This window comes from Sturnira hondurensis, unplaced genomic scaffold (assembly GCF_014824575.4).
Source record: "Sturnira hondurensis isolate 20B ecotype Veracruz unplaced genomic scaffold, ASM1482457v3 Scaffold0013559, whole genome shotgun sequence".
NCBI classification, from domain to species: Eukaryota; Metazoa; Chordata; class Mammalia; order Chiroptera; family Phyllostomidae; genus Sturnira; species Sturnira hondurensis.
In genome coordinates this window covers 364,466-380,918 of record NW_028086190.1, presented here as the reverse complement: position 1 = coordinate 380,918, position 16,453 = coordinate 364,466, and the positions used below count along the sequence as shown (strand labels likewise).

Genomic DNA, 16,453 nt, shown 5'->3' with positions numbered 1-16,453 from the left:
TATGCCATTGGGTGCTGTTTGCTAGTGTTTTATTGAGAATTTTCACATCTGTATTTATTACATTTATAAACACTTATATAGGTCTTTTTTGGAAGTAATTAAGAAGGACTGATGTTAGTTCTTACGTGTTTAGTAGAATTCACCAGTAAAATCGTCTGGTCTTGGATTTTTCTTTGTTGAGGGGTTTATGATTACTGATTCAATCTTCTGGCTTGTTATAGGTCTGTTCATGTTTTCTATTTATTTTTGAGTCAGTTTGGATATACTATATGTTTCTAGGAATTTGTTCATTTTATCTAGATCATCTCATTTGTTGGCATACAATTTTCCTAGCTTTCTGGTATCATTTTTATTTTTGTAACGTCAGTAGAAATATCTCCAGTTCATTTGTTGTTGAGCTAAAATTGTGTCTTGCTTCCTAATCATTATACCTTTTATTTCCTTTTCTTATTACACAAAATAGAACTTCCAATGTAATATTGAAAAGGAGTGTTGCCCTGGCCAGTGTGGCTCCTTTGATTGGCCATCATCCTGCAAACTGAAAGGTCACAGATTTGATTTCTGGCCAGAGCATGTGGTCGAGGTGCGGGCTCAGTCCCCACTCAGGGCACAAGCAAGAGGCAGCTGATCCACCTTTCTCTCTCACAGCACTGTCCCCCTTCCTCTCTGTCCCTCTCTTAGAATCAATAAAAGAAGAAAAATTTTAAAGAAAAGTAGTGTTGAAACTCCTTTGCCTTGTTCCTGATCTTAGTGAGAAAGCTTCTAATTTCTCACAATTAAGTATGATGTTAGCTTTAATTTTTTGGTACATATTCTTTATCAAATTGAGGAAGTTTTTCTGTCTAGTTTAATGAGAGTTTTTATCATGAACAGGTGTTGGATTTTGTCAAATGTTTTTTCTACATCTATTGACATGTTCATGTGTCTTTTCTTTTTTAGCCTGCTGGTGTGATGGATTGCATTATTTGATTTTTGAATGTTAACAAGCCTTGTGTACTTGAGATAAAGCTCACTTTATCATGGTATATAATTCTTTCATACATTGTTAGATTTGATATGCTAATATTTTGTTGAGGATTTTTTTGTCTGTGTTCATGAGAAACATTGGCTTGTAGTGTTTTGTTACGTTTTTGTCTGGTTTTGATTAGGGTAATGCTGTCCTCATAGAATGAGAGAGGAAGTACTCCCTCTGCTTCCATCTTCTATAAGAGCTTGTAGAGAACGGGTATAATTTCTTCCTTAAATGTTTGGTGGAATTCACCAGTGAACCCACCTGGGCATTTCTGTTTTAGAAGGTTACTAATTATTGATTCAATTTTGTAAATAGATACAGGCCTATTCAGATTATCTACAACTTCTTGTGTAAGTTTTGTCAGATTGTGTCTTTAAAAGAATTGATCCATTTCATCTAGGTTATCAAATTTGTGTGCATAAGTGTTGTTCACACAGCGACTTCAGGATTTCATCAGTTACAGTTCAGGTCTCTCTCCCCAGCACTGGCTCCTGCAGTCTTTTCCACTCACGAGTCTCTGCTCTGGGGAGCCGTGACTCCCTGTACAGACATGCCTTCGAGACATTGTGGGTTCGGTTCCAGAATACCACAATAAAGCAAATGTCCCAATAAAATGAGTCATGTGAATTTTTTGGCTTCTCAGTGCATATAAAGGTTACGGCTACACTATATTGTAGACTGTTAAGTGTGCAATAGCATTATGTCTTAAAAAATCTATATACCTTAATTTAAAATACTTTATTGCTAAAAAGAAAAATGCTAGCTATCATCTGTTTCCAAATTGGGGGCTGCAGTTTTCCCTGTGTCCTTCCCTTTTTTAGGGATCCAAGAAGAGTGTTGATTTTTCAGTCTGTTTAGCTTTTTATGCACTGTTAGGACAGTGGCAAATTCCAAGCTCCTTACATGCAGAACGAGAAACCCAAAATCTCTCTTTTTAATTTTTTTTAGTTATTAATTATAAAATGAACACAACATAAAATTTATCATCTTACCCATTTTAAGTATTCAGTTCAGTAGTGTTAAGTATATTCAGACTGTTTTAAAATTAAACGGGATGGGAGTAATAGACAGAATACTGTACTTGAAAAATAATTAAATAAATTAAAAAACAATACCCCCCCAAATTAAATAAAATTAAACCAATCTCCAGAACTTTTCATCTCACAAAAGTGAAAGTCTAAAGAACAGTATAAACAAACAGGCAAAACAGAAACAGACTCATCGATGGAACAGTCTGATTGTTGCCAGCGGGGCGGGGGTTGAGGATTGAGTGAAAGAGGTGAAGGGATTGAGAAGTACAGATTGATACTTACAGAATAGTAATGGGGATGTACAGCATAGGAAACAATCAACGTTATAATAAATTTGTATGGTGCCAGGTGGGTACTGGAAATACTGGGGAGAACACTTTGTAAAGTGTATGATTATCTGACTACTATGCTGTACACCTGAAACTAATACAAAATAATATTGAATGTCAACTGCAATTGAAAATTTTTTAAAAAACTGAAAATCTAGACCTATTAAGCAACTTATCCTTTCTCTCTCATCCTGACCCCTGGTAACAATCATTCTACTTTCTGTTTCTGTTTGATTACTTCGAATACCTGCTCTGACTGCTTGTTGCACTCAGTGCAGTGTCCCCAATATTTATTCATTTTGTAGCATATGACAGGTTTTCTTTTCTTTCTAAGGTTAAATACTATTCCATTGCATGTATGTATTATGTTTTATTTATCCATTTATCTATAAATGGACATTTGGGTTGCTTTCACCTCCTGGCTATTGTGAATAGAGCCGCTGTAAACATGATGTATGAGTATTTCTTCAAGACTCTACTTTCAGTTCTTTTGTATATATGCCCAAAGTGGGATTGCTGGGTTATATGGTAGTCCTATTTATAATTTTTTGAGAAGCTATCATATTGTTTTCCATAGTGGTTCTACCATTTTGCAGTCCCACCAGAAGTACAAAAGGGGTTGGATTTCTCCACATCCTCGCCAACACTTACTAATATTCTTTTTCTTTCTTTTTTTTTAGAGTGCACTATCTCATTGTTTTGATTGGGTTTCCTCTCATGATTAGTGATGTTGGGCATCGTTTTGTATTCTTGTTGGCCATTTGTGTATCATAGAGAAATATCTACTGAAGTTCTTTGCCTATTTTTAGATGTTTCTTCTTTTCCCTATGCTTCTCCTTTCTTCAACATTGTTTTCCTTTCATTGACTCTGTCTCCACTTCTGCTTTTCCCATTTTTTCAGCCTGTACTAATTCTGCTCCTTTTCCTGTGCTCTTTCCAGATTCTGAATCTGCTGCTTTTTCCTGTGTTCCTTTTTGTAACTATTTTCCTCTTGATAACTGTCTCACTTCTTCCCCATTTTCAGCATATCCTTATTTAGATACTTTTCTGCCGACTTTACCTCTCCATTTCTTTTCCATGTGTTTCTCTTTCCTGTGGCTGTTTTTCCTACTGCTGGCTCTATGCTCACTTCTATTTTTTTCTTTTTTCAGGGTTTGCTAATTTTGCTGGTTTTTCTGCCTCTGCTCTCCTTTCCCTGCGCTTCTCCATTCTGTGGCTATCTTTCCTTTTGCTGGTTGTGCCCCTGTTCTGCTTTCCCTTTCAGTGTCTGATGATTCTATGGCTTATTTTTTAATTTGGCTTATGTTCCATTCTGTGTCCTTCTCCTTTCTACAGCTGGTTTCCTTTTGCTAGTTCTGCCCCTGTTTATGCTTTCCCCTTCTTCAGTGGTTTCTTCACTGGTTTCTTCAGTTGGTTTCTTTTTGTTCGCTGCTTCTGCTTTCCCCTTTGGTGTCTGCTGATACTGGTACTTTTTCTGCCCCTCTTCTGCTTTCCCTGTGCTTTTCCTTTCTGCAGCTGGTTTCCTTTTGCTGTCTCTGCCCCTACTTCTGCTTTCCATTTAAGTGTCTTCAGGTTCTGGGGCATTTTTTGCTTCTGCTTCTCCTTTCCCTGTACTTCTCCTTTCTGCAACTGGTTTCCTTTTCCTGGCTCTGCCCGTACTTCTGCTTTCCATTTAAGTGTCTTCAAGTTCTGGGACATTTTTTGCTTCTGCTTCTCCTTTCCCTGTACTTCTCCTTTCTGCAGCTGGTTTCCTATTGCTGTCTATGCCTATACTTCTGCTCTCCATGTAAGTGTCTTCAGGTTCTGGGGTTTTTTGACTTCTGCTTCTCCTTTTCCTTTGCTTCCCCTTTTTGCAACTGGTTTCCTTTTGCTGGCTCTGTCCCTGCTTCTGCTTTCCAATTCAGTGTCTTCAGGTTCTGGGCATTTTTTCCTTCTGCTTCTCCTTTTCCTGCACTTCTCCATTCTGCAAGTGGTGTCTTTTTGCTGACTCTGTCTCTGCTTCTGCTTTCCATTTCAGTGTCTTCAAGTTCTGGGGCTTTTTTGCTTCTGCTTCTCCTTTTCCTGTGCTTCTCCTTTCTCCAGTTGGTTTCCTTGTTGGCTGCTTCTGCTTTCCCCTTCAGTTTCTACTGATTCTGCTACTTCGTCTGCCTCTGCTTCTCCTTTTCCTGCACTTCTCCTTTCTGCAGCTGGTTTCCTTTTGCTGGCTCTGTCCCTGCTTCTGTTTTCCATTTCAGTGACTTAAGGTCCGTGGCTATTTTGGCTTCTGCTTCTCCTTTCCCTGTACTTCTCCTTTCTGCAACTGATTTCCTTTTGCTGACTCTGCCTGTACTTCTGCTTTCCATTTCATTGTCTTCAGGTTCTGGGGTTTTTTGGCTTCTGCTTCTCCTTTTCCTTTGCTTCCCCTTTCTCCAGTTGGTTTCCTTGTTGGCTGCTTCTGCTTTCCCCTTTAGTTTCCACTGATTCTGCTACTTGTTCTGCCTCTGCTTCCCCTTTTCCCGTGCTTCTCCTTTCTGCAACTGGTTTCCTTTTGCTGGCTCTGTCCTTGCTTCTGCTTTCCATTTCAGTGTCTTCAAGTTCTGGGGCTTTTTTGCTTCTGCTTCTCCTTTTCCTATACTTCTCCTTTCTGCAGCTGGTTTCCTTTTGCTGGCTCTGTCCCTGCTTCTGCTTTCCATTTCAGTGACTTAAGGTCCGTGGCTGTTTTGGCTTCTGCTTCTCCTTTCCCTGTACTTCTCCTTTCTGCTGCTGGTTTCCTTCTCCTGGCTCTGCCCGTACTTCTGCTTTCCATTTCAGTGTGTTCAGGTTCTGGGGCTTTTTTGGCTTCTGCGTCTCCTTTGACTGTACTTCTTTCTGCAGCTGGTTTCCTTTTGCTGACTCTGTCTCTGCTTCTGCTTTCCATTTCAGTGTCTTCAGGTTCTGGGGCATTTTTTGCTTCTGCTTCTCCTTTTCTTCTACTTCTCCTTTCTGCAACTGATTTCCTTTTGCTGACTCTGCCCGTACTTCTGCTTTCCATTTCATTGTCTTCAGGTTCTGCGGTTTTTTGCTTCTGCTTCTCCTTTTCCTTTGCTTCCCCTTTCTGCAGCTGGTTTCCTTTTGCTGACTCTGTCCCTGCTTCTGCTTTCCATTTCAGTGTCTTCAGGTTCTGGGGCATTTTTTGCTTCTGCTTCTCCTTTTCCTGCACTTCTCCTTTCTGCAGCTGATTTCCTTTCCTGGCTCTGCCCCTGCTTCTGCTTTCCATTTCACTCTCTTCATGTTCTGGGGCTTTTTTGCTTCTGCTTCTCCTTTTCCTGTGCTTCTCCTTTCTCCAGTTGGTTTCCTTGTTGGGTGCTTCTGCTTTCCCCTTCAGTTTCTACTGATTCTACTACTTGTTCTGCCTGTGCTTCTCCTTTTTCCTGCACTTCTCCTTTCTGCAACTGGTTTCCTTTTCCTGGCTCTGCCCGTACTTCTGCTTTCCATTTCAGTGTCTTCAGATTCTGGGGCATTTTTTGCTTCTGCTTCTCCTTTCCCTGTGCTTCTCCTTTCTGCAGCTGGTTTCCTTTTGCTGACTCTGTCTCTGCTTCTGCTTTCCATTTCAGTGTCTTCAGGTTCTGGGGCATTTTTTGCTTCTGCTTCTCCTTTTCCTGCACTTCTCCTTTCTGCAGCTGGTTTCCTTTTGCTGGCTCTGTCCCTGCTTCTGCTTTCCATTTCAGTGACTTAAGGTCCGTGGCTGTTTTGGCTTCTGCTTCTCCTTTCCCTGTGCTTCTCCTTTCTGCTGCTGGTTTCCTTCTCCTGGCTCTGCCCGTACTTCTGCTTTCCATTTCAGTGTGTTCAGGTTCTGGGGCTTTTTTGGCTTCTGCTTCTCCTTTTCCTATACTTCTCCTTTCTGCAGCTGGTTTCCTTTTCCTGGCTCTCTCCCTGCTTCTGCTTTCCATTTTAGTGACTTAAGGTCCGTGTCTTTTTTGGCTTCTGCTTCTCCTTTCCCTGTGCTTCTCTTTTCCGTAGCTGGTTTCCTTTTGCTCCTGCTGCCCTTGCTTCTGCTTTCCATTTCCATGTCTTCAGATTCTGGTGTTTTTTTGTCTTCTGCTTCTTCTTTCACCAGTTGGTTTCCTTGTTGGCTGCTTCTGCTTTACCCTTTAGTTTCCACTGATTCTGCTACTTGTTCTGCCTCTGCTTCCCCTTTTCCTGTGCTTCTCCTTTCTGCAGCTGGTTTCCTTTCACTGACTCTGTCCCTTCTCCTTTCCATTTTTGTGTCAGCTTAATGTTTGGCTCTTTGTCTTCTTGTTATTGTTTCCTTGTGCTTTTCTTTAGTATAGCTCATTTCCATTTCTGACTTCCTCCTTGATTTTCCTTTTTTCTCCATTGTCTGCTGACTCAGGTCCTCTTCCTACTGATTGTAACCCTGACCTTTTTTTTTTAGTGTTGCTTTTGTTTTTGCTTGAACTGGTTTTTTTTTTTCTCTCTCTCTTGATGCTGGTTTTTTTTTTTCTGCTTCTGAAGTTGTTCCTGCTCCTTTGGCTACTCCTCCTTGGTCTTCTACTTTTCTATTCATTATTTCTGACCTCCTTATAATTTCACTTTTACATGCCCCGTAATGGCTACTCTAGTCTTCACTGTACATTATGCATCCACTTAAACTGCTCCATGCCTTTTTTTTATTTCAATTTACTCCCCCACCTGAATAAAAAGAATATGGTATTAATGTCATGGTATTGTGCCCTAGATAGCTGGTTAACCTGTCAATTAGCCATTCCCTTAGATGTTCACCTCTGGAGCCGTCAGCCATGGCACCATCTGAGGAGTAGAACAGTGAATCACACGGTGGAGCTCAAGCCCAGTTAGGGCCTGGGGACTGAAGGTCGTCCATGGTCCTTAAAGGGAGTGTGCCTGTGTCGGCAGTACTGGTTTCCCCACTTCGACGTGAACTGGACAGTGAACAAGTGGTGAAGCAGCAATGTAGAGAAAGTTACTCTTTTTAGAGAGTGGGTCGAAAGACATGAGAGAGCATGGAAGGTGGCTGAGCAGTTATGCCACATCTTCCTATCCAGACGTGCAGGAAAGACTGGAGACAAATAAAAGAGAAGAATAGAAGGAATGAGGCTTCGTAGTAAATGAGGATAAGATTTAGAACACAGCAAGACTGAAGCATAGACCACAATGGAAAATGTGATACCAAGTGCCTTTGAAGCAAGAGGAACCAGGAGAGAAAGCTGAACTGTCCTGTTATTGTTTTCCTTTTTGTTGCAGGTCCTGAATCTGTGCCGCCTTCCCTGCTCAAGGTAGTGATGAAGCCCATAGCGACGGTTGGCAAGGACTACCAGTACCCTCCAGTGAACTGGGCCGCATTGCTCTCCCCGCTCATGAGGCTGAACTTTGGTAAATATAAGTGTTTTTAGATCTCTGGAGCCTGGTTTTAGGGTGTGACCTGGGTAGAAAAATGTATCCTGTCTCACAGGTGGCACTGACCAGATAGACCTTTGGGATTTTGAAGTTTGGCTCCTCGGATGGAACCACCAGATTACTTTCACTGGTCACTTTGTAAATAGTTGAGGAAAAGGAGATGGAGGTTTGCAGACACAGATGGAGAAGGTGCACTCATCAAGATAACACTTGACTGAAATGTGCTTGGTGTTGGGCATGTGTTGCAGGCACCAAAAAGCTGGGTTGGATGCTTGTCAAACTGCACTTCCAGAGCCCTGCGTTTCGGGGGAGTGGCCAGTGGGATGCTGCAACAATCTTCTGTCGCTGCTGTAACAAATTTCCACACACTTACTGGCTTGAACCAACGCAAATTTATTTATTTGTCTTATAGTTCTGTAGATCACAATCCAACATGGTTCTTTCTGGGCTAAGGTCAAGGTCTTGGCAGAGCAGCATCATTTCCTAGATTGTTTAGGTGGGGTAGTGTGGTCTGAACATTTACGCTTCTCCAAAATTTCTGTGTTGAAATCCTAAATTCCAGTATGATGATACAAGGAGGTGGGGCCTCTGGGAAGCGATTAGGTCATGAGAGCTGGAGCCCTCATGAGTGGGATCAATGCTGTCATGAAAGAGGCCCCACAGAGCTCCCTAGCCCCTTCCCCATGAGAGGACAAGCAAGAAATTGGCAGTCTTTCTCCCCAGAAAGGATCCTCACCCGAATCTGACCATGCTGGCACCTTGATCATGGAATTCCAGCCTCTAGAACTGTGAGAAATAAATGTCTTCTGTGTATAAGCCACCTAGTCAGTGGTACTTTGGTATCAACCCAAACAGACTATGATAGGGAGAATTTATTTTTTCCCTTTTCTAGCTTCTAGAGGCCTCCCATATTCCTTGGTCTGTGCCTCCCACCCCTTCTTCATAATCAAAGCAAGCAACAGAGGGCTGGTCTTCTCATGCTGTCATCTTTTTGGTTCTCTGAACCTGGACAAAGTTATCCATATTTAAGGATTCATTTAATTAAATGAGTCCAATTGAATAACCAGGATAACTGCCCTATCTCCAGGCCATTAAATTTAATCACATCTGCAGAGTTCCTTTGCCATGCAGGGTAACATATTCACAGGTTCCAGAGATTAGCATGTGGACGTCTTTGGGAGCCATTATTCTGTCCACCACAAGTAATTTGTGGTGAGAGGCAAAGGGAATGCCTTCCTCCATACCTCTAATTCATCCACAGCAACCTCTTTTATGAACTTAGCATCTGCAACTTTAAGTGCATGTACTTGCCCCTCATTCCCCCTGAGAGAGAGAGAGAGAGAGAAAAATGTTAACAATGCTGCAGTTGTGGGTGTTTGTGTGTATTTGTCACAAGTGCTATTTTTTATAGTGGGGTGTTTATGTATGTATATAAGAAATATTTATATACTATAATCTATGGGCAATTTAAGGGATAATCAAAGATGATTTTAACTACTCAATTTTCATTTAAATCCAAACCCACCATAAGAAATGATGTTACTGTACTGTGTTATCAGAGATTTCATTTGAAAAATGTGTCTCCCTGCCCCTCCCCTGCTTTTGCGTGTTTTGTTGAAATGCTTGTGTTTTAGTAAAACAAGCATTTTCTTGTTTGGAGAAAATGAGAAGTATGTCTGCTGATGTGGATCAGACTCTTAGAAAGACTCAGTCACTTCAGAATGCGACTACATCTTTAAGTCCTTCCAGATCTGGACAGATTTCTCTATATCCTGAATGCAAGGTTGAGAGGAAAGGAAAGCAAAGGCAAAGAGATCTTTAGCTAAAATTTTCTCGAAGTTCTGACAGCATTTGAATGTCTAGATTTTTCTGAATATCATAAGTGATATTACCCTAGCTACCTCAAGGCCCTTATCTGTCCTAAGGCTTGGGATTCTGATGCCAGTAGGTACATTCTTGTACCTCATCTCCAAAAGGTTTCTTGAAATACCTCTTGGTTTACTGAAGTTCTGTTACCTGTAGAAGTCACACAAGCAGATGCTTTGATTTGAGACACTGAAAGCTAAAAGTCAGAGAAGGAGCTACACTAGATACTCTTTTTCCTTTTTCTCTTTTAGGTGAAGAGATACAGCAGCTGTGCCTTGAAATTATGGTGACTCAGGCGCAGTCATCCCAGAATGCAGCTGCACTGTTGGGATTGTGGGTGATGCCACCGCTGGTCCATGGTCTGAGTGTAGGTAGCAACTAGGGGTGTTGGGCAATAGGAGGATATGGTTCCGTGGGGGAGATTAACATTGATTTGGGTGTGTGTTCTCAAAGTCAAGGGTGGGAAAGTGGGATTTTATAGAAAAATTGAGGGTTTGACAGTCACTGGCCAGCACAGTGGAAAATTGGGAGACTCAGCACTCTGCCATAGCCGTCACCATTCATGCTATCAGCTACCATCAAATAAAAAGGGAGAATGATGATCCGATGATCCAAGATACTAAAGTTCCCTTTTCAAGTTCATACAGCTAGAAAGATGTAGAGTTATTTTCGCCTAGGCTTATTGGTTTATATGATATACATAATCATTTTGGTGGGTATTAAGAGGGACAATCCACGTGTACAGGATATATGATCCCTCCTTTTCACAGAAAAGACAACAATTAAAGTGAGCCTTGATGGCTAGGTAGGGTTTGGTTAGGCATTAAGTCAGAGACACCAGGAGGTGTGCAGGGAGCAGAAGGTCTCCGCTAGGGTGTGCATCTTGGACAACGCACTGAGGAGGAAGCAGTGTAGCCTGTCATTTGTTAGTTACCTTAGGTCAGGGCTAATGATGCTTGTTTTTCCGTTGTCTTCATTCCTAAAGGTTGAAGGAAAGGTTCCGTGCTTCCTTAGAGGTTGGCCAATGGACAATAAGTTAAATAACCTTACCTTTGTTACTCTTCTCTTCTTGGAGGTGCTAATTCTTTGAGAATACTGCAAAGCCCTCCTATTATGTCCTCAAACATTGGCTTCAGTCCCTACTCTTCACTTTTTTTTCTTTAAGCTCTCCTATGTCTCCTAATACTTTTTAATTGACGGTCGATGTTATTGATGTCTGCATCCTCTCTGTCAGCCTTTATCATTGCCTCTCTGCTCCAAGCAGCTCCCATCCGGCCACGACTTGCCTGAGAGCTTGCTATGCACTGGCTACTTAGAAGCACTCACCAAGTACTTTCAGACATCAGATTAGATCTATTCAACCCTGACAGGCTGATTTTTCTTACAGCTTTATTGAGTTGTAATTTACATTCCATAAAGTACAGCCATTTTAAGTGTAATTTGAGTTTTAGTATATTTATAGATTTTCCTCCATCACCAAGCATACGTCCATCACCCCAAAAGCTCCTGTGCCTGCTTGTAGTCAGTCTGCACTCCCAGGGTCAGACCCAGGCAACTGCTGATCTGTTCTTTGTCTCTGCATTTTTGCCTTTTTAAAAGAACTTTCATATAAATTTACATTTCCTGTAAAGTTTAGAAATTCTGTAGCATGGAATCATACAGTATGAAGTCTTCCATGTCTGGCTTATTTTACTTTTGAGCAGTATATTTTGTGATTTCCATTTTACAGGTTGATAAACTGAGGCAAACTTCCCATACCTAACAAGTGGAGGGAAGTCTGAGTGACCCCAGAGCCTGGGCCTTAAACACTGTGCTGTAATTCCTTCCCTTTGAATCATGTGTGACTCTCTCAGCCAGTTTTGTTGACCTCAGAAATTTTTTTAGGCTTTACTTTTCTTTCCATTTCTCTTTCAGATCTGTGCTACTCTTTTGCATTTGTCCTTGATTATGGATTTTTATATTATCTTCATTAATTAATAAATGAAATTTGTGAATTCATTTACTTAATTATAACCCTTCTCATTAAAAGCTGAAATGGCCTTTAAAGTGAGCGCTCATGCAATGACACGGATCACTTTAGAGATTTACTGATTGTTGTCTGGTTTGATTTCTTTATACAACTTCTTTTAGACTTGCTGCTTCTTTAGTATCATACTTAATGTTTCTGACAACTTTCAAAGCTGCTTCTTAAAGTCTGCGGCCCAGTCCAGTGGTTAACTGTGCCCCTCCTTAGTTCTGGTGACCTTTTGAGGCGCCGTGGTCAGTTTCACGGGCTCAGCTGGTGCTTCTTCTTTGGGCAGAGGTGGACTCACATGCAGTTCCTCTTGCTTCCCCGTGCCTCCTCCTCAGAAATTAGTATCACCAGATCCCCTGTTTCATTGATTCCCAGCAGACGAGCCTTTCATCTTCAGGAGCTTTTCTTCACAGAAGATGTGACCTGCTAAGACTGAATAGCGACAACTGTCCTGTGCTCTCAGAAGTAGCATTTTATTCCCCTTACTGAAAAGATCCCAGGTTCAAGCTGAGTAGTTCGCAGATGGTTTGGCCGGTACCATACATACACACGAGTCAGGCTGGGTCAGCAGTCACTGCAGCAGCCACAGTCACAGGCACTGGGGGCACTTTGGACGCTGAAGCTGTGGGAAACTGAGAGGCATGCCCCAGTCTACTCTCAAACACAGTGACAACCCGGAAGTTTTGAGCGTTGCAAATCCAGACTTGCCTGTTTACATCTGACCTCTTCTGTTTAACCTCCAGCTGGATATCAAGAAATACCTCCTAGTGTCTGCACCTCTGTGGATCAAGCATGTCTCCGATGAACAGATCCTGGGTTTTGTTGAAAACGTAATGGTGGCGGTTTTTGAAGCTGCTTCCCCACTCTCCAGCCGTGAGCTTTGCCTGAGCGCCTTGCAGGGTCTGAGCCAGGCTATGAAACTGCCCAGCCCTGCCCACCACCTCTGGAGTCTGCTCCGTGAAGCTACTAGGAAAATTTTTGACCTGCTGCCAAGTAAGATTCGGGTGAGGAACAAAAATATTTACATTCCTGACAATTTATGTTTGGGATTTTTAAAGCCTTTTTGGCAAAGCCAGGAGGTGTATGTTTTAAGAATGTGGTGGGAAGGCTAGTAAGAAATAACCACGTTCTTCACTGAGAATGTGTTTGCTTCCAAGATCTAAATTGAGGTTGAATATTTAGAACCAAAGTCTGAGCAAGCTCAGAGGCCGGTTAACCAGTGCTGCACCGGGACGTTTGCTCTTACGCCTTTTACTGAATGCCTGCAGACATTGGGCAAGCGCAGAAACACACACACTTTGCACCTGGAGAATCCATGTTTTTCAATATTCTATTCATATAACCTAGCACTAGCCTTTGCCCCTGCTCCCCAACAGACCCCTGAATTGTAGTTTTACAAAGATGTTAATAATCCATTTGGAATGACGGATCCTGATGAGAATAAATAAAGAACAGTCAAACAAATTCACAATAGCAGGAAAGATGAGGGTTGGGTTTTTTTTAATAAGAAAGAATGGCCACATGTAAAAATTAAAATCTCACTCTTGCTGGGTGGTTCAGTGGTTGGAGTGCCGTTCCACACAACAGAAGGTTGTGAGTTCCATCCCCGATCAGAGCACACACCTAGGTTGTGGGTGTGGTCCCCAGTCAGGGCGTGTATGGAGGCAACAGACCAATGTTTCTCACTTCGATAGTTCTCTCTTTCTCCCTCTCTCTCTCAAATCAATAAAAACACATCCTTGGGTGAGGATTTAAAAATATTAGAACCTCATCAGTTGCTGTTCATGGAGATAAGCAAATCTAACAATTTGTTGGAACATTAAGAATATACTTACCTTTTCATTGTATTTGACATGCTTGTTTTTCTTTACCAGAGAAATGATTTAGAGCTGTATATCAGTGTGGCAAAATGCCTCTCAGAAATGACAGATGATGAAGCCAATCGGGTTGCCCAGGTTACTGAGGTAATATATCTATGTCTGTTTTCATTACTGAGGTGGGAATTACAGTTGAGGAGTTGATTACAGTGTCCTTTTGGTTGAATCTAGTTTCACTTGCTACTTACTACTGTTAATTTCAGAAACCTGCCTCACTCTGGTCTTGTGTCCAGCCTGGTAGTATGGTTGGTTCTTACAAATGCTGTGTGTAATGATGCTTTAACCTGACTAATCCCACTTTATCAAGAACACTTCAGTGTCACCTGTGTGCAAAAATAAGTACAAGAAAACACCTTCAATATAAAATCCACAAGAATGGGAATATTCTGACCAAAGAACTTTCTGGTACGTAGAAGGTATAAATAGTTCAGGTCTCACATTTATTTTTCGTCACCTGGTACTTATCCTTTTGTAATAGAGGGTGTCTGATTGAAAAACAAGCACCCTCAGACCCATGCCCAGTCAAATGATGAGTGAGCAAAAGGCAGCATGTCTGTGAGTTTGCCAGATTTAGCAAATATGGCCTGTTAAATTTGAATTGCAGATAAACAATGAATAATTTTTTACTGTAAGTCTATCCCAGTGGACATACTTGTTCAAATGGCACCCTGCTTACCAGGTAATATCAAAATTCTGTAGAACTGTGAACCCTCACATAGCAGGCGGACATCTTATTTCACTTTCAGGCGGACATCTTATTCCACTTTAAGGAGGGTTTTACCATCCAACCACATCCTTGAACTTCAGCATCATGTAGCAGTGATTCATAAAATGTGCTCCCTGGACCTGGGAACTGATTAGATATGCCAGTTGTCAAGTCCCACCCCAGACCTACTCCATCAGAAGCTCTGGGGTGGGGCCAGGAGAGTGCGCTTCAGCAGCTCTCCCAGGTAACGGTGGCACTTCCTGAGGTTTGGGGACACTGGAGTACTCAGAATGCCAGTATTTTGGAGATGAGGTCACTTTAAGGAAGGAAAAGCTTAAATGAATGGACTATGGAGCCTCGCATCCAGGGTTTGACATCCAGCTCTCTAATTTACCAATGTGACCTTAGTTACATTTCATAACCTCTCTCTGCCTAAGTTTCCTCATCTGTAAAAGGGAGGTAAGAGCACCTACCCATTTGGGTTAATTTGTGAGTTAAATGACTTAATTCACATTAAGTTCTTAGGACCTAAGTCCCTGACCCAAGGTGAGAGCTCAATCATGATTTATTACCATAATTTTGATTTTCATGTAATTTATGAATCCTGATTCTTATTTATTCATGTAATATACTCAGAGGCAGTGCGTACAATTTACTTCGTGGTACCAAGTGCTAGAGGTTGCTGTGTTATTCACTTGGGCTCCTAATGTGCCATTCAGGGCACTGTCACTACAATGTACTAAGTAGTCTTCTGATGTCCCCAAAACAGTTAGTGCATTCCACTGAGGGCAGTGTTGTCATTGCTGGACAGAATGGGGGTAAGAAAACAGTAGTGGTGAAGACTTCAGACTCCATGTGTTCCCATTGTTTTCTGCCACCAAAGCTGTGTGACCTTAGGCAAGTTACCCGACCTCTGTGCCTCAGTCTCCTCATCTGAAAAGGAGCAGTGAAAATGGTAACCTACTGTGTACAGCTGGGGTGAGAGGTCCACGGTTAACACAGTGGTTAGACTTTTTGGTCTCAGGACTATTTTCATGTCTTAAAAATTAAGACATGATTGATGATTCCAAAAAGCTTTATTTACATGGATTATCTCTGTCAGCATTTACTCTATTGGAAATTAAAACTAGGAAATTTAGAAATATTTGCTTAAAAGTAATAATAATAAACCCATTGCATCTTAACAAATAAAAAATATTTTCCAGAAAATCAAAATAACTAATGAGAAAAATGGCATTGTTTCACATTTTTGCAAGTCTCTTCAATGTCTGCCTTAATAAAAAAACAGTTGGAGTCTCATAGCTGTTGCTTCTTTCAACCTGTTGTCCATTATTTTGGTGAAGCATGTGAAGAAAACCCAGCATCATACAGATATGCGGGTAGAAAAGGGAAGAGTGTGTTAATAGGCTTGTCAGATGATTATGGGTATCTTTCTTTGATATTGCACCAAAAATTCAACAAGTGGTACTTTCTTCTAGGTTGGTTGCAGTGTGGAATCTGAAATACCGTATCTTTCAGAGTATACAATGCACTTTCCCCCCACAATTTGGGGGGAAATTGGGGTGCGTCTTGTAGTCCAAATGCAGCTTTATATTTACATTGGTGAAATATTATGTTATTTGTGTTATTAAATATTTTACCTCATTTTTTGCTTCAAAAATTTTTTTTCTGTTTTCCTCTAAAACCTAGGTACGTCTTATGATCTGAAAATACGGTAATCCATGAACTTCACACACTCTGTTACATTAAAATGCTTCCGTCTCTCTTGTGCTCTTGGTCTGTTACCAGTGCATGGTTTTATAATATCATATATTGGCCATTTGAAAAAATTTGAATCACTAAGTTTCAAACATCTTTCAAATGTTGATACATTTCATTATATAATATCAAAATACCATATTTGTTAGTATCACCAGCAGTCTCATCAGAAAAGTCTTTTATGTGTTCAGAAGCTGCCAAACTCATATAAGCAGATACAGATTTTGCAAAAATCTAATTTGTGCTTGAAAGTTCAGACTTTATTATTGGCAGGGAATATTGTCAAGTATTTTCCTTGAGGACACAGTCTCATTTCCTTCAGTTTTAAGAAAACAGTCATTCAGACACTCATTTGAACAACCATGGGTGTTCCGTGGGAAGAGTTGCCATTTCCGCTTCCGTCTCCGCGTGACGAGCGGTGTTCCTTGGGACCGCTGTGATGGCCTGGCGTGCAGCGGAAGTCTCTCCCGGGTGCTTCCCGCGCGGT

General features: G+C 41.3%; 1 protein-coding gene across 1 annotated transcript in view; it reads left to right on the top strand.

The window, feature by feature from the left end:
- FOCAD (focadhesin) overlaps positions 1–16,453 on the top strand; it is a 330,364-nt gene that overhangs the window by 305,667 nt on the left and 8,244 nt on the right. The window contains exons 36-39 of the mRNA XM_037061968.1: positions 7,593–7,721; positions 9,863–9,978; positions 12,369–12,629; positions 13,500–13,589. Coding sequence (XP_036917863.1) covers positions 7,593–7,721; positions 9,863–9,978; positions 12,369–12,629; positions 13,500–13,589 — 596 coding nt within the window. The remainder of the gene's footprint in view (positions 1–7,592; positions 7,722–9,862; positions 9,979–12,368; positions 12,630–13,499; positions 13,590–16,453) is intronic.